The sequence below is a fragment of the Bubalus kerabau genome, chromosome 2 (genome assembly GCF_029407905.1).
Source record: "Bubalus kerabau isolate K-KA32 ecotype Philippines breed swamp buffalo chromosome 2, PCC_UOA_SB_1v2, whole genome shotgun sequence".
In the NCBI taxonomy this organism is placed as follows: Eukaryota; Metazoa; Chordata; class Mammalia; order Artiodactyla; family Bovidae; genus Bubalus; species Bubalus kerabau.
In genome coordinates, this window is record NC_073625.1 from 39,286,355 (window position 1) to 39,312,498 (window position 26,144).

Genomic DNA, 26,144 nt, shown 5'->3' on the forward strand with positions numbered 1-26,144 from the left:
GGAGACCCCTTCCCCTGCCCCCACAAACACAGGCCCTAGGAAGGACCCCCCTTGCCTGCACAACTGAGGCAGGCAAACTCAACTGAATCTAAAGGTTGAGTCCTGAAAGCTCCCTGGGTTGAACGGTGGCCCAGAAAGTAGACTAACTAACCCTAATCCAGCTGAGTGGAAACAGATTCCCACCAGAGATGTCTCAGTCCTGCTACTAGTCAACAGAAAAATGTAAGTTCAGGGTGTGTGCATGTGTGTGTGCGCACATGTGTGTGTGTGCGCATGTGGCTATACAGGCACGGGTATCTGTGTGCTCCAGGTGTGTGTGTGAGTGTGCACACACACGCATGTGTGCACAGGTATGTGTGTGAGTGTGGGTATACATGCACAGATGTCTCTGTGTGCAGGGCTGTGTGTGTGTGAATATATGTCTGAGTGTGTGTGCTTTCCCCTCCCAATCCCAGGCTTCTTTCCCCCTGCTGAGTGTGTGTCACTGGCTGTCTACACTGGCCCAGGGGACACTAGGCACTGACCTCTTCAGTCGGCCTGCAGGCTGGTTTTGTGTGAGGCCTCCATCACGGCCACCTGCAGACTCTTAAAACAAGAGGTTGACAGACATTTCTGTCTATTTTCTGGACCCTGCTGTCTGCAGTCTGTAGAGCGAGTTGAAAAACCTGTTAAACTGGATCTAGGGGCCTGCAGCAGTCCACGTCTGTTATTTGAGTCTTTTTGTTTTATCCTATAGAAGGACTTTACAAAGGATTTTCACCCCTCACTTTTTCTGGTTTAATTTCCAAACCACACTGTGATATGAACCTAGTGTCCAGATGCTTTCACCCGACGTGGGAGGGGAGGCCTCAGAGCACAGAGATCCAGGGCAGGCCCGGGGCCTGACCTAGCCCACCCTCAGACATGCCCCGCTGTGGTCCACACATCAGTTGACCAGAAACATGCTTTGCTGCTTAGAGGAAACTTATCTACAAACCTACATGCTCACTAAGAGACTTTCTAGCAGATTCCAGAGAGCCAGAGGCATGAATGCAGACATACCCAGACCTCTCCCTCCTGCACTGACCCTTCACCCTCACAGAGGTGAGCCACTCTTCTCTGAACCCAGGGGCACCTGCTTCCTCGCACGTGGAGATGCCTGACCCGAGCCGGGTGAGGCCCCACAGACCTGCCCAAAAGGAAGTGTCTTGGGCACTTTGCCAGATGCAGCAGTTTTGAGCTGCTCCTTTTAGTGGGGAAAAGTGGCCCCATTCTTGCTGGGGTGGAGACTTCAGGGCAGAAACCCCAGGTGTGAGGATGACTGTCATTCCATACAGCAAGCCTGCGACCTTATTATATGAAACGCGAAATTGCAAAGAACGTAAAAATCATGTCCTTGCCTTCGGTGACCTTGCTCTGCCCTTGACAATATAATCCTCCTCTGTGAGCCTGGACTGAGATCACTTTTCACTTCACTTTAAAACTTGTGCTACCATAATTACCCACCCAAGAAACAGACCTTTCGTTCACACAGGGTCAAAGGGGAAAAAATACAGTTGCTGGTATTCCTGGAGGCTGTTTAACGATGAATGTAATACAGAGCTCACCTTCCTCCAGCTCTTTGAAGCTAATAGGTCTGTTTGGCTACTTGACTGTGGGAAAACCCGACTGTCAGCTCGAAGACCATGACAAACACAGGGCAGTCTCCTCTGTCACTGTACCTGTGCGTCCTTGGGACACGAGTTCTCCTGGGAAGGAGAAGCCAGTGAGAACCAGATCGTCCTGGGTCAGAGAAATGGAAAATATATCCTGAGGGGTTTGATGTGAAACTGCACCTTCCCCCAGGCTGAATTTACAGGTGCACGCTCTAGTTTCCGTTTAAATAAAGTGGATCTCCCCGGAGACACTAGTGGTAAAGAACACGCCTGCCAATGCAGGTGACATAGGACACCCGGGTTTGATCCTTGGGTTCGGAAGATCCCCTGGAAGAGGGCACAGCAGCCCACTCCAGTGTTCTTGCCTGCAGAATCCCCATGGACAGAGGAGCCTGGCAGGCTACAGTCCATGGGGTCCAAAAGAGTCGGACATGACTGAAGTGACTTAGCACGTAGCATGAAAAAGTTTCCAACTGCTGCCAGAGGCTCGGTCCTGGAGGCAGGAAGTTTCCAGATGAAGGTGTAGGTGGGTTTGTTTTCTCCTGAGGTCGCCATCCTTAGAGTGTGGACACCACTCACCTGCTGCGTCCTTCTCGGCCTGCCCCTCCTCAGGCTCTGGGGTCTCCTGCTTTTCTTCTAAGGGCACCAGTCTGCTGGGATGAGGGACCCACCATCAGGGGACGACTTTAACCTAATCAGTGTTTTATCTGCCCCTTCCCCATAGACAGCCCCATTCTGGTCTCTTCAATCTTTATTTATTTATTTTTAATTTTTGGCCACACCCTGCAGCATGTGAGATCTTAGTTCCCTGACCAAGGATCAAACCTGCTGTCTCTGCTTGGGAAAGTAAAGTCTTAACCACTAGATCCCCCATCAGGGATATCGAATTCTGGTCTCTTCAATGTGAGGGATTCAACATACGAATTTGGGGGAGGGGACACAATTCAATTTATAAAGTTCATTCATTTTTGGGGGTTTTTTTTTGGTTTGTTTTTAAACCTCTTATTTTTTATTGATTTTTTAAAGTGTAGAAGTACAATTGACCTACAGGATATTACTTTCAGGTGTGCAATTTAGTACTTTGATATTTGGATGATGATAATGGATCATGATGTTTTTCAGTTGCCCAGTCATGTCCAACACTTTGTGACCCCATGGACTGTAGCACACCAGGCCTCTCTGTCCCTCACCATCTCCCCAAGTTGCTGAAGTTCAGGTCCGTTGCAATGGTGATGCCATCCAGCCATTCCATCCTCTGACACCCTCTTTTCCTTCTGTCTTCAATCTGTCCCAGCATCAGGGACTTTTCCAATGAGTCAGCTGTTTGAGTCAGATGACCAGAATACTGGAGTTGCAACTTCAGCATCAGTCCTTCCAACGAGTATTCAGGGTAATTTCCCTTGAATTTGACTGGTTTGATTTCCTTGCTGTTCAAGGGACTCTGAGAGGTCCATAATGGATCATACTCCATATAAAATAATTATAAAATATTGGCTATATTCCCCATGCTGTGCATTGCATCCCTGTTAGTTCTCTGTTTCATACTTGATTATCTGGTAGTAGAATCGAGTGTTGATTCTGCTCCTGGAGGCCGGTTTGGAGTATTTCAGGAAGCTCCTGGAAACACTTCCCCAAAGAGCGTGTCCCCTCAGTGTTGTATATTAACAACCACAATGTACTATAATAGACAGTAATGGGAATAATGGGAATAATGCAGATTAACAAAATACAATGAGGACGATGATGAATGTGTGGAGGGAGATGTGCTTATTATATCAATGATGGTGATAAACCTATAGCAAAGGGGATGAAGGGACAGGTTTCCCCGAGTCCGTGACAAGGTCGTGATATCAGTCCTCGAGGCAGCAGAGGTCTAGATTTAACAGGGAAATATGTTCTGGGGCAAAGCCTAGGAGCAGGAAGAGAAAGGAATCGACGTCCACAGGAGGTCATGGGGGCGCTAACGCTATTGCCAGCCATGGAAGGAGGGGCTTCTGGGCACAGAGAGGCCTGGTCCGGGACCCCCACAGGACACCACCAGCTCTCTGGAGTGAGGACAGCTGGCTGACAGGGCAGCCGCCTCCTGGGATGTGCAGTTCCCAGTTTTGTTTCCCCCTGCCCCCCTAATCATGGCTGAATTCCAGCCATCTGCCCTGACTGGGCCTGCAAGGGTCTAACGTCAAGACTGCCCACTCTGGCCACAGAGAATGGAGGGTGTTGTCCTCACAGCTCTCTGAGCTGCAGGGTGATGGGGCCCACACTCCCCTGGGGACTTGACCAGTCAGCATGCACAGGGGGTGACTCATCAGCAAAGAGGCACCCGTCTCAAGGTGACACTCTCCCTCGTGGGGCTGACCACAGGGATGGAGGTCCAGCCCTGGACACTTTGGTCCGACTAAGGACACACACGAAGGGCCATGTAGGCGCAGTGGCCACTGTGTGCTTGGCCAGCGCTTGCTGTCCGGCTGAGGTGAAGCCGGGCTTCCTGACTGCATGGATTTCCTCCTCCTCATCCTTTCCCAACATGTTTATCTTGAGATCACTCCCAAATAAATACTCAGCACATGAAACTTCATCTCCTCTGCCCTCTGGTATCCAAAACTGTGATGAAAGTGATAAGATTCCAGGGAAAATGGGGCTCACAACAGAAGGAATTGACTTCTGCTCAGGATGGAAATAACATGAAGACTGATGGCATATCATGAGACTTGAATTTTGATCGGACATGAGCTTTGCTGGCAAGAATCATGTCTATGAATTAATGAGGAAAAACACAAGATTGTTTGAGGTGGGGAGAAATGCTAATAAGCTCTACCCTTAACCTGGATTAAAGAGGGTATGAGAGGAAAACCATTAGAAATAAAAGGAATCCAAATTTTTTGCTTATATTTTTTTTGTTTCATTTAAAATTTCAGGTTGGGTGATGCCATAACATATTTAAATGCAAAAAGGAGGGTTCAGAGAGAAGGAGTGGTTTAAAGTGTATATGGTTGGTTTGCAACTCATACAACTCAATATCAAAAAACCAAACAAACCAAATAACAATTGAGCAGAGGTCTGAACAAACATTTTTATAAAGAAGAAATACTCTTGGCCACAGGCACATGAAAAGATGATCAACAATGTTAATCAAAGAACTGGAAGTCCAATCCACAATGAGATTTCACCTCACACCTGTCACGGTTATCATCAGAATTCTACGGCTGGAATATGGAGAATATGGAGAGAAGGAAACCCTCCAACACTGTTGGTGGGAATGCAAATTGGTGTAGCCACTGTGGAGAGCAGCATGGAGGTTCTTCAGAATACTAAGCAGAACTACTATATGATCCAAAATTCCTCTCCTGGGTGAAATCTGAGAAAAGAAAAACATGAATTCTAATAGATACATGCACCTCTCATGTTCACATTAGTATTGTTTACAAGAGCCCAGATACGGAAGCGCCTAAGTGTCCATCCATAGATGAACCGATAATACCCTCCAGTCCATCCTTGCTGCTGCAAATGGCAAACTGCTTTCATTTTTATGGCTGAGTAATATTGCACTGTATATTATGCCAAGTGAAATAACTCAGAAAGAGAAACACTGTGTGTTATCATTTATGTGTGTAATCTGAAATAAAATAAAACAGAAAAACACAGATATAGACTACAAAGCAGTGGTTACCACTGGGGAAGGGGAGCTGGGAGGCGCAGGTTAGGGGTTGGAAATTAAGAGGAATAAGCTGCCTTGTATAAAATAAATGAGCTGCCAGTATATATTACAAAACTCAGGGAATACAGATGATATTTTACAGTAAATTTAGTGGGGCATAATCCATAAAACACTGCATCACCATGCTACATCTGAAATGAATATCATACTTTACATCAACTATCTTTAAAAACTAGATGAAAATAAAATACAGTGCATGCATTTTAAATCATAACATACATTCTGATGCCAGGAGAGAATAGGGGGAAGCACAGCTAGAGAAATAAATTCCCGAGTGAGATGAAAGGCAACTCCTTTCCTTTTATGTGGGTGATGGCATAAATAATGAATAATCCTACAAGAGTTCTTTAAATCTTGTGGTGGAAAGTGTCCACTCCCAAAATGATCTGTTTCATTTAGGAAATGGTCTACACAAAATCTGATGAACCGTAAGGGAAAAGGATGAGCCCTTGGAGATTGAGTGGTAATGGGGAAAGTTTAAAATATTCTTTAAAAAAAAAATTAAAACATAGTGGATTTACCTTAATATACTAGCTTCAGATGAAATTTCTTTAATGAACATGGGAGATGGAATTGAAATGCATGAAATAATAGGATTCCCAGGCATTATATGAGGTATAAGCAAAATGTCCTCAGATAAAATGAAATATCTGCTATGTCCTCTGGTTTAATTTTATCCATTTGGGAACCAGGAACTTTTAGCTTAAAGAACCATTGCCACACCGGTAATATTTCTACTCCAATATGGAAATCAACTGTGCATGGCATGGAAGTAAAATAAATTACAATAGTTAACTATGTAGGAAAATTTTTTGTTGATTTCCCCACTAACCAAGAAATAGAGTATAAAATTGTCTTCCCATTTTCTGTGCACAGTTAATAAATTGTTAACACATTCTTGAAGGCCCTGTGTGGCCAGTGCTTTAATGAGTCATGCTCTGCAGTCCAGCAGTAAGTCTTATATGGTCACCTCGTTATTTATCTTTCAAGTGTTCATAGTCCTTCATCTTGCATTTTATTTTTAATTTCTCCCAGAGAATCCCAGCTTCATTTCCCCAGAATCCCAGTGTGTCTGTTGTCCTGCTTGTTTTGAAGACATAGTTGGTTCCTGGTGCAGAAAATGCACTCAAAATATTTCTGGATGAAGAAGGAAATGATGGATCTTCTCACTGCCCCTGGACAATGTCATTACATCCTTGCTCTTCAACATGCCTGAGGGTTATACGTTCCTATTAGTTTGGAAAACCTAATCGAATTGAAGAGGGTTCCCAATAAGGTGAACCATCGCCTAGATTGGATTATAGGCTGTTATTCAGGTATAAAAGGAAGTCATACAGGCAGAGGGATGTATTTGTTCAGAGAAGAAGCTGGACTGCTTGGGACCTTGAAGAAAGAGAAATCAGCTGCTTGCTGTGGAGTCCTCAGATTCTACTTGGCTTCACCGGCTCCTGCAATTTGGGGTTTTGGTGAGTCCTCCAAACTGAGATAGGAGTGTGTTTCTTTCCCTTAATGTTATGTCTTATCTGTCTCTAGACACTGGTGTCAAAGCAGCCTCTTATGGTCTCTGAATCATACTGTGTCAACATTTTCTTTGCCACTCTCATTTCCAACCTTTGACTGTTCACATCCCTTTTTTTCAGCTCCAACACTGCTGTCTTAAATCTATTTAATTATTTCATCTGCCTAACCGAAGATCCTAGCCATGTGCTCTCCAATACAGCCCCATGTGGCTGGAATATTTAAATTCATGCAACCGAATAGCTAACTTTCACATCGTTGGTAGTGCCATCCAGATTTCAAGTCTCTTGTCATGATACACGTGTGGCACAGCAGTTTCTGTATCATACAACACTGGTATAGAGCATGCCCTTCATCTTGGACAGTTCTACTGGCTGTTGATCTCCATCTGATGTTTTTACTGATTTGTTTCTAAATACTTCATTTTCTGCCTCTCTGAATTACTCTCTTTTTATGGGCTTCATCAAGCGATTTTCATTTCTTATGTGACTTGAGATAGATTTTTATATTGAAATAATTATTTCAAGATGGAAGGTCTCTTGAAATGTGTCCACTGGTGTGACTGCCCTTTTGCATATGACTGGGGCTTCCTTCGATATCATAGGAATTTACCTGTTCCTCTTATCAGTAGAAGGAAAATTCTAACAGTGAAAAAGAACATGTCACTTCATTCTGAAATTGTCTTTAAGTCAAAATGAAAGGCAAATCTTGATCGGTTTTCCTGGACAGCCCCTCATGATCCATGGGGTTGCAGAGTTGGACACGACTAAAGTGACTTAGCAAGCAGTCGATTTAGTCACGGACAGTCCATCCCACAGATAATCCAATCAGTGATTCAATCACTCTTGAGTGGATTTTGGGGTTTGTACTTTGTCCTAGATGATTGACTCCTCTCCACAGTTAGCACAGGCATGGATCCAGGAATTCATTTCTGATAGGAAATGATCCCTAAGCTTTCACTTTGATTGTGAAGGGAGGACTAGAGAGCAGGAGCCTGAGAGTAAATATCTTTAGGGAGATTTCTGTTTCAAGACAGAGGGGATGTGATGAAGGGATCGACTGTGGATATATGGAGAGGTTCCTTCCAAACTGGGTGATAAACATGAAGAGAGATTACAGGGAGCTTCTTCTGATTGTTAATGTTAGAGGTCATATTACAGGTAAAACCAGGGAGACCTTTGTTACCCTAAAGGAATTTGATCACAGGACACTGACTGAGCAAAATTAGATGACAGCTGATCCTTCCTCTAGTGTAACTCTGTCATATTGAAGTTCTTGGAATCTCTGGGTGTCATTTGTAAATTGGCAAATAAAGCAATTTCTTCATAAACCTCAGTTTTCCCATATTTTTTAACATCCTTGATCTAGAGAACTGCAACAGTCTATGACAGTAACACTGTGACTCCTGGATGCCGGCTACCTTCTGGTTCAGAGGATGTTAAGGACGAGGCTGGCCGGATAGGTGCTATGGTTTCTCCAAATGGAATAAGTCCTCGATTCAACTCCATCTAAAATAGGTCCTTAGGTGACTGATATTCATGTGCGTGGGGGACAGAACTAACCTCAGGGCTGAGGGAGAGCTGGAAGGCAGTGTATTTCCAGAGGACTGCCAGGGCTGTTGGAGAAGCACTGTGGGCGCATAAGGCAGGAGGTGATCTGGGGGCTTCCAGAGTGTTTACCTACAGCAGTAAACCACCATCCACTCTGGCGAGAGTCAGGGTCCCCAAGGGTGGGAACCCGGGAGGACACTGAGCAATTCTGGGTGCCACGGGCTGATGAACACAAAGTCAGTGGTTAGCACATTCTTATTTGCAGACTCTGACTTTCTGTGTTAGCAACCACAGCTCTAGCTCTACACATGGGATCTGGGAGAGAAGAAGCTGCATAGTATTCCCTGGACGTACCACCGGTTTCCAAGTGCTGGGCTGAGGCTACGCCTAGGTGAAGGTTGGGGGCTTGAATTCAGGTGGACTGGAAGCACAGGACTGGGGTCTCGTGGCTTCTCCATCCTCAGGTTGGCCTGCCTAGTGCTTGATTGGCTGCGAGTGAAATCCTGAGAATGGCTCGCGGTGACTGATCTATTGAACATGGAGCCCCTGGTGAGCAGTGATGCTTCCTCCTGAAGCTGCACCCAGTCCCCATCCTTCCTCAGCTCAGCCGCCCACTCTGGACAGCAATAGGGCTGCTCTGTCTAAACCAGAACATCCATAGTTTTTTAAGACTTGATGACATTAAAGATGTAGCAGTCAACTTCACCCAGAAGAGTGGAGCCTGCTAGACAAGTCCCAGAAAAACCTGTTCAGAAATGTGATGCTGGAAACTGTCACCCACCTGGTCTCTGTAGGTGAGTCTGTCAACAGGGAGGTGCCTGCACCTGTGTCCATTCTGTTCATTCACTCACTGAACAAGCATTTAGAACAGCTTCCCTGTGTCCCACTCCAGCTGCTCCCTGATTCTCTGATAGTCCTCATAATTACTTAAAGGAAGACATTCCTTTTCATGGCACTTTTCATTACCACACTGAAAGGTTATCTTGGCCAGGTTTCATATCTTTATTGATACTTAGTCTCAAAGTTCAGAACAGGACTGGGGATTCAATGGACATTTTAATGCATAAATAAAAGGATCAAATATTTTAAAAAAATAATTATTTTGTTCCAATCACTTCATGAAGGCCTAACACCAGAGTCCTGTATATGCCATAATTTCGATTCTTCCTGTAAGGTGAAGCACTACTGGATCCTGTTTGACAGGAATATTCAGCCCACGGTAGAGTCTTTTGATCTTTCCCACTTGGAAAAGACTGAGGATTCTGTGGCCTCTCTCTGAACTGGTGCACAGGCATCAGCCTTAGACAGCCTCACTGTTCTTGCTGCTGCTCTGGGTTTCCTCCTGGTCTGCTGAAGGACCTTCACTGTTCTGTCCAGTGAAGATGTTACCTGCACCGACCTTCAATTATCTCTTTATTGTCTTCACTGCCTTACCCATGACTTGAGCACAGCAAAGGGTAATTAGCCCACACTCAAAATCCACGTTTTTTTTTAATTAAACAGGCTATCAAATTAGCAAATCAGATGTGATTTCATAGCTGGAACAAGGAACAGCTGTGGACTGAAGCAGCAGGAGGCCTCCAAGGTCGGAGTCCAGGTAAGCGTCAGGGGCCTGGGCTTCAGGGCAAAACAGTTTCAGCGGGTGTGTTAAGTCCTTGGAGACACCAGATGAAAGTCTGATAAAGGCAGGGATATATTCCAAAGTGGAAGTGAGGACACTGGGGCATATTCCTCGTGTTGTCATCATTCTGGGCCCCTATCATCACAATTCATATTACTTCCTGCCATTTTCTCTTCTTTAAGGAAAGGGTTCTTATGGAGTTATCGCACTTAAATTTTCACATAGTGATTCTTGTCCTGATCCTGCCATTTCATGTTTTTTCCACCATTTTCTGACCCAATGTCTCCTGACCACAGTACATCGTTATATTTTAATCCTGTTTTTCTTTTCTAATAGACAATGACTTTTAAAATATTTCTTTCAAATACTACATTGAGTATTTCCTTGCTATACACAGTTTCTCCAACTGAGTGCCAATATTTGAAACATACTCACATGACCTTGGTGGTTGTCTACATTTTATTTCCCTAATGCCATTCTAAAATCTATATTTTTTCCATTCTTTAGGCAGTGAACGATCCCTTAAACAACAAGAAATTATATTCATGCAAAGTGTCTACAGAAATCACATATCCTCTACTATGTCAGTAGTAAGTTTCAGGGGTGGGAACCTCAGTCATCCAAATGAAAGACCCAGCAGTGTGATAAGTTGGTAATTGAGCACAGTTGCCTGTGTGTAAGTTGAGATAAAGCTTTCAGAGCAAATTTTTGGATAGTCTGAAATTGGTTAAGTGAATATGAGCTTAAAGCTAATGTAAGGAAAAAAGTCAATATCACAAACATTGTTCATCTCCTAGTCTTTAGAACACACTGAAGTTTTCAAAATTATCTGATATCTGGGGTTTGGAAACTATAAAAGAGAATGTTTGTGCCTGAAGGGGAGTAACACAACATGTTTGCAACTAACATGGGAGACATTTTACCAGGAGACTATTCCTGGCTGATGCTCTAGGGTGAACATGTAGAAGAATGAGTGTCTGCCTGGACATGGGCAAACCAGTAACAGCCTCATATCTCCTTTCCCAAAACAGGTTTCTCACCAGCAAGGGGATCCTGCTGGATGCACTAATTTGAGAGATGAATTAGCTTCTAGATCTTCACCTCAACATTCATCAATTCACTTAAGAAGGAAACATGTCAGCAAACAGTGTGGAAAATCATGTAGTCAAGGATCATTTCTTAATGCACAGGGTCCTATTCACACTAGAGGAAAATCATGTGAATGTCCTCTATGTAGAAAAGTCTTTAATAATTACTTTAGCCTCAGATGACACAGGATGATTCACACGGGAGAGAAACCATACAAATGCAGTCTCTGTGGAAATGGCTATTTTCTGAGAAACCACAACCGGGTCCACACGGGAGAGACGCGATTCGAATGTCACGTGTGTGGGAAACTCTTCAAAGTTCCTACCTGGAACATGAGAAAACACACAGGAGAGAAGCCCTATGAATGTCATCTGTGTGAGAAAAGTTTTCATCAAATCTCTTACCTTAGAAAACATGAGACAATCAATCCCAAAGAGAAGCACTATGAATGTTGTCAGTGTGGGAGTCTTTAGCCAAAGCTCTGGCCTTAGTCAGCACAAGAGAATTCATGCTGGAGAGAAACCTCACATTTGTCTTGTGTGGGGGAAGGCCTTCAGTCAGAGTTCTGAATTGACTCGGCACAAAAGGACCCACACAGGAGAGAAACCCTATAAATGTCAGCAGTGTGGGAATGCCTTCAGTCAATATGCAAACCTGAGAAGGCATGAAAGAACACACACGGGTGAGCAACCCTATGAGTGTCAGCTCTGTGGGAAATGCTTTAGTCACTGCTCTTCCCTTAGACGACACGAGGGAACCCAGCACCAGAGAGCAAAGCAGGAAGGCCCTCAGTTGACTTTCTCACCTGAGGTGACATACTCTTCCTTCCACATTCCACACATGAGGAATGTGGGAGGAACAGCAGCCATAGTATTAGCATTTAAACTCACCAAATTCACACTCACTAAAGTAACTGTCTGTAATCAATGTGGAGGCTCCTTCAGGCATCACACTCCCTGGTCCAGACAGGAATCACCTGTGGACATGGATCCATATGTGCGCTATCTCTGTGGCAAAGCCTTTAGTCACTGGCCCGACCTCAGGTAACTTAGCAGAACTCCCTCTAAATACAATATGGGTGTTTTCAGCAACAACTCCCAACTCTTAAAGACCCTAGAGGATGTGAGCAGAGGATAAGAATGCCTAGTTTTTCTTTCATAATTATTGTTCAACATGAGCCAACTCCATGTGGAGAACCACTAGGACTTTGATAACTGTCAACAAACATTCAGCCAAGCCCCAGGCTTGATGTGCACAAGAAATTCCGTGAAAAAAATAAGCGCTAAAACAAGAACAAAGATGAAGACCTTTGAGAAATACTAAAATGTGTTGAGCAGCACCAAAGCATACTTCTAAACAATTTATTCTAGAGAAGTGATTCACAGAAGGTTCTGAGAAATTCTCTCTCCATAGAGCTACCCCTCTTGTCCACATGTACTCAGACTATACAACATACCATCAGTGTCATGAAGGAAGGGAAGTCTTTGGTGATCACTTATTTCTCAGTCAGCACAAACTTATCACACTGAGGATGCAGCAATCCTAAAATCACAGTGGAGTTACAGTTAGATTTCATATCAGGAAAAAAAAAAAATCCTGTGTAGGAGGTGTAGTGTTAGTCGCTCAGTTGTGTCAGACTCTTTGTGACCCCCATGGACTGTAGCCCACCAGGCTCCTCTGTCTATGGAACTCTGCAGGCAAGAATAGTGGAGTGGGTTGCCATTCCCTTCTTCAGAGGATCTTCCTAACCCAGGGATCGAACCCAGGTCTGCATTACAGGCAGATTCTTTGTGTAGAAGGGCAAACCCCTAAAAATTCTTTGTGCAAGCCCATAAAAAAATCCTGTAACATACAATCCTGTCTCCCTGGTGTCTCAGTGGTATAAAAAAAAAAAATTCACCTGCAATGCAGGAGACGTGGGTTTGATCCCTGGGTCCAGGAGATCCCCTGGAGAAGGAAATGGCAACCCACTCCAGTATTCCTGCCTAGAGAACCCCATGGAAAAAAGAGCCATGGGGTACAATCCATGGGGTTGCAGAGTTAGTCACAACCTAGCAGTTGAACAACAACAGCAAACACCTGAGTAGATTGTGATTTGGGGAAAGACCTATTCATGAAAACGTGGCATGAAATGGAGAATGAAGAGACCTGGCAACGTGGATGTAAAATTCTGTAAGAAGTTAAAATTTGTGTGTACAATAATAGTTGTAAATATTCACACAATCGTTTGTGGCTAAAGGAGCTCAGTGTTGCTGTCTGGTTGCTTTGCCTGTGGGCATGCTAGTCGCTTCAGTCGTGTCCAGCTCTTTTTGATCCCATGGACCAGAGCCTGCCAGGCTCTTCTGTCCATAGGATTCTCTAGGCAAGAATACTGGAGTGGGTTCCCATGACTTCCATCAGGGGATCTTCCCAACTCAGGGATCAAATTCATGTCTGTTTATGTCTCCTGCATTGGCAGGTGGGTTCTTTATCAGTTGTGCCACCTGGGAAGTCTGGTTTCTTTGGGCCCCTGTAAACAGAGGGACGCAGGTCTGCACTCTGGGAATGTGGGCAGAGACTCAGCCCCATTCTCTGAGTCACCCTTTCTCCACTGCTCTTTCCACACACCTCAGCTCCACTGATTTCAACATCTCCCCACCCTATCTACCCCTTCAGGCCCTGGGGGTGACACAGCTCTGATCTTCAGCTCCACTGGCCAGGTTTCCCAGAATGTCACGACGTGCTCAGGCAAGGTCCTGCGGGGAGTCTCAGAGACATCTGGTCTTACATTATTTGAGGCCCTTCAACCTATGTCTGCGGATGGAAACCACCTGGGGCTCAAGAGACAGACATCTGATCTCTGCCCTCCCAGACCTCAGAAATCTTTGTTATTTTGTCCCCAAATCTCTGAACTGAGCCAAGTGGATGGAGAGTTCCTTCCATGATTGTACTCTTTATCTTACTCAGCTGATTCCTGAATTATGCACACAGCAGTCTCAACAGAAACCCAGTCTTGTTACCTTCACATAAGCTCATGGGATAAATCTGCAAGAATATAAAATACCTAAAACTATCAGCCATCACACAAGACGTTTTTAAAAGAATTAGTGCAATGTCCTTTTCCAAAGAAAGAAATGAATGTCATCACAAAGCAAATCTCCCCTCTCCTCTGTAGGACTTGGAAAGTTATCCTCTGACACACATCCATACTGAACACATATCTCCAGGGAGAGTCTTCCTGGATATCCACTCAGATGAGGTGTGTTCCTGCCAAAGCAGCACAATTCCCCAAGAAGGCCCGAGTCCACGCACAGAAACACACACAAGGATGGTACTGATACCTCACTACTTTTCTTTCTTTCTTTTTTTTTTTACTTATTTATTTAATTTTAGCTATGCTGGGTATTTTTGCTATGAGGGCTTTTTCTCTAGTTGCAGCGAGCCAGGGCCACTCTCTGGTTGCACTGTGCAGGCTTCTCCTTGCAATCGCTTCTCTTACTGCAGAGCACAGGCTCTATGGTGCATGGGCTCAGTAGTTGTGTCTCCTGGGCACTAGAACGCAGGCTCAATAGTGGCACATGGGCTTAGTTGCTCTGTAGTATGTGTGATCTCCCCACACCAGGGATCGAACCCATGTCTCCTGCACTGGCAGGTGGAGTCCTATCCACTGAACTACCAGGGAAACTCCATCATTAGCTTTCAAAATCTCCACGAGGAATTCTGGGGACAGCCAGGTGGTAAAACTGAGCAAGGGTAAAGGGCAACCAATTGTCTTGTCTGTCTATTGTCATGCATTTCATTCCTTGGGTACAAATGGCTCAACAAGGTCATGTGACCTTGGAGTAGCATGAAGGTCAGTTTGCAAAGACAACTTTCCCCATGGACACATCCTCAGCCTCCTGAGTAGCTTCATGTCGTCCAGTGAAGTTTGTTCAGCACCCATTTTTCTGAGATTCTACTGATAGATAGGAGGAGTGCAGCTGGATTTCAGGTTGGGTTGAAATATATGTGGTGTTCAGCTAAACCCCCAAAGAAATGGAACAGCAGTCAAAATATGTAGTGATGTGGCTTTAAACAATGGGGTGAAGATTCTTTAATTTTTAAAAATTTTCATTTTTATTTTTCTGAGGTATTCTGTTATAATATTAGATGAGTTTTAGGTTTACAACAATATATTTCAGCTCCTGCATACCGTGCACCTGCTCAGCACCAACACGTTATCTTCTCTCCTTTAGTCTCCATGACTGTGTTACCCTTGGGCCCTCCCACCTGCCAATTCCCTGCTGCATCCACCACTCAGTTCCGAGTATCTGTGTATGTGTTCTAGTGTCATTTGTTTTGTTCCTTGATTTTTTTTCACTTAATTTCTTTTTGTTTCTTGGTTTCTTCCTGCTTCACATGTGAGTAGTCAATAGGTTTTCTCTTCTCTTAATCTGTCTTCAGACATGGAAGGAACAAAGCTGATATATGACTTGGATTAGTCAGGAAAATCTTAACAAGGTCACATGACCTTGGAGCAGTAACAAGTCAGTTAAGAAAGGGAAATTTCACCACGGACCCTCAGCCACCTCTGAAGCTGCATCTCCTCCAGTGGACGGAGTCCAGCTCCCACCATTCTGAGTATCTACTGACAGATGGGAGTCATCCAGCTGGATTTCAGGTTGTTTGTTTTTATTTGGTGTTCTGTGTATCCCCCAGAGAAACAAGGCGTAGATAAAATATGTACACAGGTACAGGCTTCATGCACTGTGAGTGTCCTTCAGTCCTGCCTGACTCTTTGAGACCCCATGGACTGTATAGTCCGTGGAATCCTCTAGGCCAGACTATTGGAGTGGGAAGCCTTTTTCTTCTCCAGTGGATCTTCCCAATCCAGGGATTGAACCCAGGTCTCCTGCATTGCAGGCAGATTCTTTACCCGATGAGTCACAAGGGATGCACTGAGGCATGGATAATATAATTTTTAAGTACTTCTTTTTCTAGGGTATCTTTGGCTTACAATAGTACCTGTTTTATTTGTATAAAAATATATTTCAATTCTGGCAAGCCATAAAACTGACCAGCACCAAAAACTGGGATTTTCTTTTACCGCCCTGTGGTCCTCTTTTACTGCCACCCTCTGACACCCGCTGCTCTGTTCTGTGAATGTGTGTTTATTCTTGTGTCATTTGCTGTCTGTTAATAATCTTATGTAGTTATTCCCTCTTTTTCTTTGTATTTAGTGTTCCATATATGAGTGAATTTATAAGGTATTTCTCTTTTCTGAAAGTGTCTGCAAAATGTGGTTAGATCAAAAGTGATACTTAACCTTGATTGGATTAATACAACCTCATCAAGGTCAGGTGATGTGGGAGCAGACTCAAAGGCAGCAGGAAAGGGAAATGACCCCACTGCCCCTCCTTAGCCACCTTCAAAGGTGCACGAAGTGTCCAGCACGAACATTCTGAGCATTTACTGACAGCTAAGAGGTATGCAGCTGGGATTAAGGCTGACTTAAATTTGGTGGTGTGCGTCCATCCAAGAAATGGGACAGTAGACAAAAGAGGTACCAATGTGGTCTAGGCGATGGGGTATGGATATTTTAATGTTTGCATTTCATGATTTTTGTAGAGTGATTTTCTTGAAGAGCTCTCTAGTCTTTCCCATTCTGTTATTTTCCTCTCTTTCTTTGCAGTGATCACTGAGGAAGGCTTTCTTATCTCTCCTTGCTATTCTCTGGAACTCTGCATTCAGATGCTTATATCTTTCCTTTTCTCCTTTGCTTTTGGCTTCTCTTGTTCTCACAGCTATTTGGAAGGCCTCCTCCGACAGCCATTTTGCTTTTTGGCATTTCTTTTCCATGGGGATGGTCTTGATCCCTGTCTCCTGTACAATGTCACGAACCTCCATCCATAGTTCCTCAGGCACTCTGCCTATCAGATCTAGTCCCTGAAATCTATTTCTCCCTTCCACTGTATAATCATAAGGGATTTGATTGAGGTCATACCTGAATGGTCTAGTGGTTTTCCCCATTTTCTTCACTTTAAGTCTGATTTGGCAATAAGAAGTTCATGATCTGAGCCACAGTCAGCTCGCGGTCTTGTTTTACTGACTGTAAAGAGTCTCTCCATCTTTGGCTGCAAAGAATATAATCAATCTGATTTCGGTGTTGACCAGCTGGTGATGTCCATGTGTAGAGTCTTCTCTTGTGTTGTTGGAAGAGAGTGTCTGCTATGACCAGTGCATTCTCTTGGCAAAACTCTATCAGCCTTTGCCCTGCTTCATTCCGTACTCCAAGGCCAAACCTGCCTGTTACTCCAGGTGTTTCCTCACTTCCTACTTTTGCATTCCAGTCCCCTATAATGAAAAGGACATGTGTTTTGGGTGTTATTCTAAAAGGTCTTGTAAGTCTTCATAGAACCATTCAACTTCAGCTTTGTCAGCGTTACTGGTTGGAGCATAGGCTTGGATTACCGTGATATTGAATGGTTTGCCTTGGAAACGAACAGAGATCATTCTGTCCTTTTTGAGATTGCATCCAAGTACTGCATTTTGGACTCTTCTGTTGACCACGATGGCTGCTCCTTTTCTTCTAAGGAATTCCTGCCCACAGGAGTAGATATAATGGTCATCTGAGTTAAATTCACCCATTCCAGTCCATTTTAGTTCGCTGATTCCTAGAATGTCGACGTTCACCCTTGCCATCTCCTGTTCGACCACTTCCAATTTGCCTTGATTCATGGACCTGACATTCCAGGTTCCTATGCAGTATTGCTCTTACAGCATTGGACCTTGCTTCTATCCCCAGTCACATCCACAACTGGGTATTATTTTTGCTTTGGCTCCATCCCTTCATTCTTTGTGGAGTTATTTCTCCACAGATCTCCAGTAGCATATTGGGCACCTACCGACCTGGGGAGTTCCCCTTTCAGTATCCTATCATTTTGCCTTTTCATACTGTTCACAGGGTTCTCAAGGCAAGAATACTGAAGTGGTTTGCCATTCCCTTCTCCAGTGGATCACATTCTGTCAGACGTCTCCACCATGAGCCTCCCGTCTTGGGCGGCCCCACACGGCATGGCTTAGTTTCATTGACTTAGACAAGGTGCAGTCCATGTGATCAGTTTAGCTAATTTCCTGTGATTGTGGTTTCCGAGTGTCTGCTGTCTGATGCCCTCTCGCAACACCTACCGTCTTGCTTGGGTTTCTCTTACCTTGGACGTGGCATATGTCTCCACGGCGGCTCCAGAAAGCGCAGCCACTGCTCCTTACCTTGGACGAGGGTTATCTCCTCACGGCTGCCCCTCCTGACCTTGAAGGTGGAGTAGCTCGTCTCGCCTTCCTGTGCCCACGCAGCCACCACTCCTTGGATGTGGGGTAGCTCCTCTCGGCCACCAATGGTGTGATCACTCATCTAGAGCCAGACATCCTGGAATGGGAAGTCAAGTGGGCCTTAGAAAGCATCATTACAAACAAAGCTAGTGGAAGTGATGGAATTCCAGTGGAGCTATTTCATATCCTGAAAGATGATGATGTGAAAGTGCTGCACTCAATATGCCAGCAAATTTAGAAAACTCAGCAGTGACCACAGGACTGGACAAGTTCAGTTTTCATTCTAATCCCAAAGAAAGTTAATCCCAAATAATGCTCAAACACCACTGCACTCATCTCACACACTAGTAATGCTCAAAATTCTCCAAGCCAGGGTTCAGCACTACGTGAACTGTGATATTCCAAATGTTCAAGCTGGTTTTAGAAAAGGCAGAGGAACGAGAGATCACATTGCCAACATCTGCTGGATCATGGCAAAAGCAAGAGAGTTCCAGAAAAACATCTATTTCTGCTTTATTGACTATTGCAAAGCCTTTGACTGTGTGGATCACGTTAAACTGTGGAAAATTCTGAAAGAGATGGGAATACCAGACCACCTGACCTGCCTCTTGAGAAACCTGTATGCAGGTCAGGAAGCAACAGTTAGAACTGGACATGGAACAACAGACTGGTTCCAAATAGAAAAAGGAGTACGTCAAGGCTGTATATTGTCACCCTGTTTATTTAACTTTTATGCAGAGTACATCATGAGAAATGCTGGGCTGGAAGAAGCACAAGCTGGAATCAAGATTGCTGGGGGAAATATCAATAACCTCAGATATGCAGATGACACCACCCTTATGGCAGAAAGTGAAGAGGAACTCAAAAGCCTCTTGATGAAAGTGAAAGTGGAGAGTGAAAAAGTTGGCTTAAAGCTCAACATTCAGAAAACGAAGATCATGGCATCTGGTGCCATCACTTCATGGGAAATAGATGGGGAAACAGTGGAAACAGTGGCAGACTTTATTTTTGGGGACTCCCAAATCACTGCAGATGGTGATTGCAGCCATAAAATTAAAAGAGGCTTACTCCTTGGAGGAAAGTTAGGACCAACCTAGATAGCATATTGAAAAGCAGAGATATTACTTTGCCAACAAAGGTCCGTCTAGTCAAGGCTAGGGTTTTTCCAGTGGTCATGTATGGATGTGAGAGTTGGACTGTGAAGAAAGCTGAATGCCAAAGAATTGATGCTTTTGAAGTGTGGTGTTGGAGAAGACTCTTGAGAGTCCCTTGGATTGCAAGGAGATCCAACCAGTCCATCCTAAAGGAGATCAGTCCTGGGTGTTCATTGGAGGGACTGATGCTGAAGCTGAAACTCCAGTACTTTGACCACCTCATGCGAAGAGTTGACTCATTGGAAAAGACCCTGATGCTGGGAGGAATTGGGGGTAGGAGGAGAAGGGGACGACAGAGGATGAGATGGCTGGATGGCAATTCCAACTCGATGGACATGAGCTTGAGTGAACTCTGAGAGTTGGTGATGGAAATGGAGGCCTGGCCTGGTGCTGTGATTCATGGGGTCACAGAGAGTTGGACACCAATGAGCGACTGAACTGAACTGATTCAGTGAATTTGTTAGATTAAACGTTATGTGTACAAAAAATGTATTTCAGTTCCAGTTGATCATAAAATTGGTGATCACCACCAACTTGGGTGTTTTTGTTACCATCCTGTGGACCCGTTTCACTTCTCGGCCATCCCCTTGCCACTATCCTCTGACATGTCCTGCTCTGTTCTTTGAGAATGTTCGCTTTTGTGTCATTTGCTTTCCTTTCTTTTTGTTTTGACTTATTTGCTTTTGAAATTTGTGTTTAGTGTTCCACATCGAAGTGCATTCACAAGGTATTTCTCTTTTCTAAATGGGTCTTCAAGACACTGAGAGATACAGGGTGAGTTTTGCTGTTCAGTCGCTCAGTTGTGTCTGACTCCTTGTGACCCCCTGGACTGTAGCCTACATAACGTTGATTGGTTAAGAAAACCTCATCAAAAAAAAAAAAAAGGAAAGAAAACCTCATCAAGGTCATGTGACCTTAGGGGAGTATCAGGTCAGCGGGAAAGGGACATTTCCCCTCTGACCTTCCTCAGCCACCCTGGAAGCTGCATCTCCTCAGCTCGAGTGTCCAGAACTCATGATTCTGAGCATCTGATGACAGACTAGAGGCTCACAGCTGAATTTCAGGTTGTGTGGTTTAAATTTGGTGCTTGGCTAGTCCCCCAGGGAAATGGGACAAGAGTAACATCATGTAGTGATGTGCCTTTAGGCAGCCTGGGATCGATTCTCTAATTTCTTTTGAATTTTATTTTAATTGTTTTAAGTTTTGGTATTATCTCATTATAATTTTAGGGACGTTTTATGTGCATCGCCATACATTTCAGCTTCTGTGAATCACACACCTTCTCAGCACCAAAATCTGCAGTTTTCCTCTGTTAGTATTTGCTGCCCCATTTTGTTTGAGGCTCCTCTTCTGATTCCCTTTACTCAGGTCTGTGTATCTTTGTATTTGCTATCATGTCAACGTTGTCTTCTTTAAAATTCTTTTTCCTTGTTTTCTTTTTGTTTGTCTTTTGTGTTCCACACATGAGTGAAATTGTGAATTATTTCTATCTCTTCACATGTCTTCAGATGTGGTTAGACCAAAGGGAATAGATGAAGTCACTTGGCTAAGAAACTGATGACAACTCATGCAACCTTGGAGCAGCCTCAGGTCAGCTGGGAAGGGGACATTCCTTCTTGACTGGTCCTCAGCCACCATCAAAGCTGCATCTCCCTCAGTGAGGGCATTCCTCCCCCACCTCTCTGATCAACTCCTACAGAGAGGAGGAGCACAGCTGGATTTTAGGATGGTTTGCTTTTTAAATCTGATGTTCAGCGTATCTTTCAGAAAAAAAGTCCATAGTAAACTTATGTAGTGGTTTGGCCAGGCAAGAGGGTAAGGTGTCTTTAAATTTCTAATTTTATTTTTTAAATTGAGTAAACATTGATGTTAATATTAGATGTTTCATTTGTACCTTTTTTTTTTTTTTTTGCAATTACAAAGCTAATTTTAAAACTTTGGGGTGAACCCCACAGGAATAGAAAAGACTAGGAAAGGATAACCCCCTCACCCTCTGGGAGTGGCCGAAAGGGAGAGAGGTTACCTGAGGGGAAGGAAGCACAAAAGGGACCCGCTGCAGACTCAGGGCAAAGGGAACGCCATCGGTCCTGGCCCCGGGAGCCCTGTGGCAGGAAACCCCAGCGTGGGGGCACTGGCTTCAGGTGCACAGGCCAAGGGCAAGAGGGTTGCATACGAAGCCCCAAAGCTACTTGGCTTCCTCCTTCCCTTTTGCCTTTTTCACCTTCTGCTGCGTGATCTGCGTGTCCCTCTGCTTGGGGGACAATCGCCCCAGCAGCTCAGTGCTTTCCCTTAACCAAGCTGCTCTGCCTTTTCTTATTCTTCTGGCGGGAAAGCTCCTGCTGGCTACCTCGCGTCACGCTGACTGCAGCGACTCTGCCCTTTTGTACATGATCACATTTCAGCTTTTTGAGCCTTATTCATGCTCACCACCCAGATTTTCCTCTCTCACTGCTGCTACACATTTGACCACAGTTACTATCCTGCCTTCTACCCTGAAGCTTCCTCCCTCAGTTCAGTTCAGTCGCTCAGTCATGTCTGACTCTTTGCGACCCCATGGACTGCAGCACGGCAGGCTTCCCTGTCCATCACCAACTCCGGGAGCTTACTCAAGCTCATGTCCATTGAGTTGGTGATGCCATCCAACCATTTCATCCTCTGTCATCCCCTTCTCCTCCTGCCTTCAATCTTTCCCAGCATCAGGGTCTTTTCAAGTGAGTCAGTTCTTCTCATCAGTGCCCAAAGTATGGGAGTTTCAGCTTCAGCATCAGTCCTTCCAGTGAATATTCAGGACTGACTTCCTTTAGGATGGACTGCTTGGATCTCCTTGCCCTCCAAGGGACTCTCAAGAGTCTTCTCCAACACCACAGTTCAAAAGCATCAATCCTTCGGTATTTGCCTTTGTTTATAGTCCACCTCTCACATCTATACATGACTACTGGAAAAACCATAGCCTTGACTAGATGGACCTTTGTCAGCAAAGGAATGTCTCTGCTTTTCAATATGCTGTCTAAATTGGTCATAGCTTTTCTTCCAAGGAACAAGCGTCTTTTCATTTCATGGCTGCAGTCACCATCTGCAGTGATTTTGGAGCCCAAAAAATAAAGCCTGTCACTGTTTCCCTATCCACTTACCATGATCTTAGTTTTCTGAATGTCGAGTTTTAAGCCAACTTTGTCATTCTCTTCTTTCACTTTCATCAAGAGGCTCTTTAGTTCTTCTCTACTTTCTGTGAAGAGAAAGATCTGGGCAGGAGAAGTCAAATTGTCAGAAACCTGGTCGCGATGTCATGATCCCCATTTAGGGTCAGAAACCTGGTCACGATGTCGTGATCCCCATTTAGGGGCGATAGGGCAGGGAATGTCTCAGTGTCTCTGCATCAATTTGACAGTTTTTTCTTTCTTTTCACAGAGGAAATCCAAAAATTAAGATTGAGGAAAACCTCCAGTAGGTGAGGAAGATGGCTGGTCATTACGGATGGCTGAGAGCCTTCCGACTCTTTCAAGACCAGAAAGTGAGGAAGCAAAACCCGGGACCTGGGAGGCAGACGGCTCCCCCACCACAGAAGAAAGACTGCATGGTGAGTGGAGGCTTGGACCCACAGGGAATCTGTGGGTGGCATGGACTGCAGAGACAGGGTTTAGACCTGGAATATTCTGGGTCCATAACTCACTAGTGCATTCGCATCCAAAGATAGCTGGCTCGACCTCCCTCCCCAGCAGATCGGGCCACTCAGAGCCTGGGAGGGACCATCGGGCCTCCTCAGGGTTATGTCTGCCCTGGCTTCATCCAGATCTTTCAATGGGGCTCTTACTGTTCACCTTAGACTGCCAGCCCCTCCTCCTCTGATGCTCCTGACGAGGGCTTTGGGGACCACAATATTGTAACTATTCCGGCACCTGAGGGACCGCGTCCTTTCTCCAGAACCAGCATACAACACTCTCTATCTGTCCTTGCTCTCCCTTTGGCCTCATGCCTGTGGCTTCTGATGACTCACTGACTTGGTTCTCCTCCACCCACAGGTGAAGTGTAAGGACTGTGGAGCCTTTGGGCACACAGCAAGGAGCCTCAGGTGCCCCATGAAGCGCTGGCAAGAGGCTCTGGTCCCCCTGCCCTTGGGGTCCAGATTCGGTAAGGAGAACCTGGCGTGGAAGCTGCAGGACCCACCGACCCCAGGGACCCCTAACACGGCTGAGAGAGAGGAGGAGGAAAGGCAGAGGTGAGCGGCAGGGAGGTGGGACACACGGTCTGGGCTGCAATCTGGAGACAGTTCCTCTCCTTGTTGACACTGTGCTGAGGCATCTCTAGAAGGGACAGGGAAACTGGGCAGACAGAGACAGGAGCCACGTGCTCAGGGGCCACACTTGCGGGTTCACACTAGGCTCTGAAGTCATGAAGGAGAGTGGGGAACACACACAACTTTGCACCTGACCAGCCCCAAAGCCATAGAGATGAAGAGACAAGACTTCCTAGGAGACCCTGGAGGGGTCTCTGGAGCTGGGGAAGGACAGGGGGGGTCTGCACAAAGGCAGAGGGGTTCAGGTCTGGTGTCACTCCCAAACTAGGAAAGGGGCTGGGCCACAACACCGTTGATCCCAACTGTGACAAGGACACTGGGTTTCTGACACTTGACATGTTTGTGTTGCAGGAAAGAGAAGCAGCAGAGGAAGCTCCTGCAACGATTTCCCAGGAGGCCCCGCAATCCGAAGCCGAAGAGCTGGAAGGAGGAGCCGGAGCCCAGCCTCTGCCTGAGGGTCAGTCTTTGCTGGGCCCCCTCTTTAATCCACTGGCCTCAGTCCCGTCTGTGGGAGGAAACTGGTCATGTTCTTTCCTGACCAAAGTCATCATTTATTTTTCAGATGCCATTTTTCGTGGTGCCTTTGACTTTGCATTCTTACTCGCATGTCTGGCGAGAAGCTGGCAGGGACATGGAAGTGATTTTATCAGCAGCTTCCATAGTCGAATCCTTTAAGTTAGAACAGGAATCTGTGAATTGTGATTCATCCTCCAAAACTGGACAGGAAAACTCATTTTGCCATCATGGCGTGTGCAAAACCCCAATCTGTGTACAGTCTGGAGAAGGTCTACGAAAGCTTGCTTCCCCTTCCTTAACAAGAGACATTGTTAGAACATTTCCATTTGCCATTGGATGTATAAATGTATCAAGGTCACATGAGCACCCTGATGTTGAGGATGTTATCATATAAAATTAATTCCTGTGAGGTGTTTTTTTTCTGGAGGGAAGGAGATTCTCACACCTGGCCTCTCTGTGTGGTCTTCTCTTACAGCACCCAAACATGCCGCTGCTTATCCACACATCCAAGAGGAAATCCTTCCAGGATCCAGATCACCCAAGAGGGTCACCAATGAGGAGAGATGAAGTGAAATCCAGCCTCCCCGCAGTGCCTCTCATCGGCAGGAATATGGCCCCGGCCTCCAAGGGCCGCATCGAGGCTCCAGGCAAGAGATATGCACAGACCCCCAGCCTGACATGTGTGAACCCCCCAAAGAAACCTAGACTCAGCCCCGTCCAGACCCCCCAGCAGAGCACTCCGACAGCAGATCTGGGGGCCTTCCTGAATCTCCCTCCTCCACCCAGCACAGCTGGACGTGGACCGAGAGTGGCCGCCCATGTATCCAGGGAGACACCTGCCCAGGGGCAACGCTTGGACCTCCAGCCTCCAGCGGACAGATCTCCTTCCAGGAGCGTGCGCGCGGCCTCCGCAGCCCACCCCCTGTCCATCGTCGGCGTCCCGGCCCAGCCTCTCAGGATGCTCTTCCTGAGAGACGGCGAAGGCTGCTGGAGCTGCCGGTACACGGCGGCCCCCTCTCCGCGGCCTGCGGAGCGGCCAGCCCCTCCTGCTCAGAGCCCGTCCGTCCACCAAGAGCCCGAGGGACACGCCGTCCCCGGGCCCCGGAGCGTCCTCTACGATGACCTCCAGGTGTCTTCTTCCTCTGAAGAGAGTGACTGGGAGCAAGACACCAGTGGCAACTGAGACTCGTCCTCCAGGGCCCGGTGTCCTGACGTGACTGTGACTCTGGCGGGTGGGCTGGGTGTTAGAGGGAGCGGCTGTTCCCGGTGAAGCAGGACTCCCCACCCTGGTGGGCGAGACAGCAGTGGGACCGGACCACCCTGGGGACACACAGCTGCACACACTGCCCTGTCTCCTCATGGAATCCGAGTCTGTCCCATGGCACTCATCCAACAGAATGTCAAGCTGTCAACCTAAATCTATTATCAGTAATTGAGGCAAATATAGGAGTGACTTTTAACCACTGGGTAGATAGGAAGTGATGGTAGTATCAGTAGTTGATGATGGTAGTGTCTGTGTTGGATGGTAGTATCTGTATCTGAACATTTGGAACCTGCCTAAAGGGCCTGACTCTGCTCTGCAGAAGGTCAGCCAGGCCCTGTCCTGAGAGAAGTCTAGTGGGCTCTGTGGAGTCTTGCACTATAAATCACAGTGGGGAAAATTCCCATGGCTGTGCTTATCAAGTGTCATTAAATGTTACTACAAAGCTTTGCTTTGAAATATTTCTTTCTGTGTTTTCAGAATAAACTAGAAAAATTACACAGTC

The 26,144-nt window shown here is 45.7% G+C and overlaps 1 protein-coding gene across 14 annotated transcripts; it reads left to right on the top strand.

Moving 5' to 3' along the window:
- The first annotated feature begins 4,595 nt into the window (after positions 1 to 4,595).
- On the top strand, positions 4,596 to 26,144 carry LOC129643235 (putative protein FAM90A12P). 14 transcript variants are annotated; one of them, XM_055567489.1, is made up of 8 exons: positions 4,660 to 6,815; positions 9,921 to 10,014; positions 15,550 to 16,673; positions 21,077 to 21,158; positions 22,977 to 23,145; positions 23,588 to 23,784; positions 24,214 to 24,319; positions 24,854 to 26,144. In XM_055567489.1, exons 5-8 carry the CDS (start codon positions 23,026 to 23,028, stop codon positions 25,559 to 25,561), a joined length of 1,131 nt encoding a protein of 376 aa, XP_055423464.1. In that variant the 5' UTR covers positions 4,660 to 6,815; positions 9,921 to 10,014; positions 15,550 to 16,673; positions 21,077 to 21,158; positions 22,977 to 23,025; the 3' UTR covers positions 25,562 to 26,144. The 14 variants fall into 14 exon arrangements, 10 of the variants coding, with proteins under 10 accessions (XP_055423464.1, XP_055423466.1, XP_055423468.1 ...); XM_055567491.1 differs by lacking the exon at positions 21,077 to 21,158 and having other exon boundaries at positions 15,550 to 16,571; XM_055567493.1 differs by lacking the exon at positions 21,077 to 21,158 and having other exon boundaries at positions 15,550 to 15,766.

Bases quoted from the DNA above. Each gene is read 5' to 3' on its own strand.
- LOC129643235 (XM_055567489.1), top strand. From the start codon at position 23,026: ATGGCTGGTCATTACGGATGGCTGAGAGCCTTCCGACTCTTTCAAGAC. The intron at 23,785-24,213 runs GTGAGCGGCAGG...TTTGTGTTGCAG, and splicing joins GAGGAGGAGGAAAGGCAGAG to GAAAGAGAAGCAGCAGAGGA. The intron at 24,320-24,853 runs GTCAGTCTTTGC...CTTCTCTTACAG, and splicing joins AGCCCAGCCTCTGCCTGAGG to CACCCAAACATGCCGCTGCT.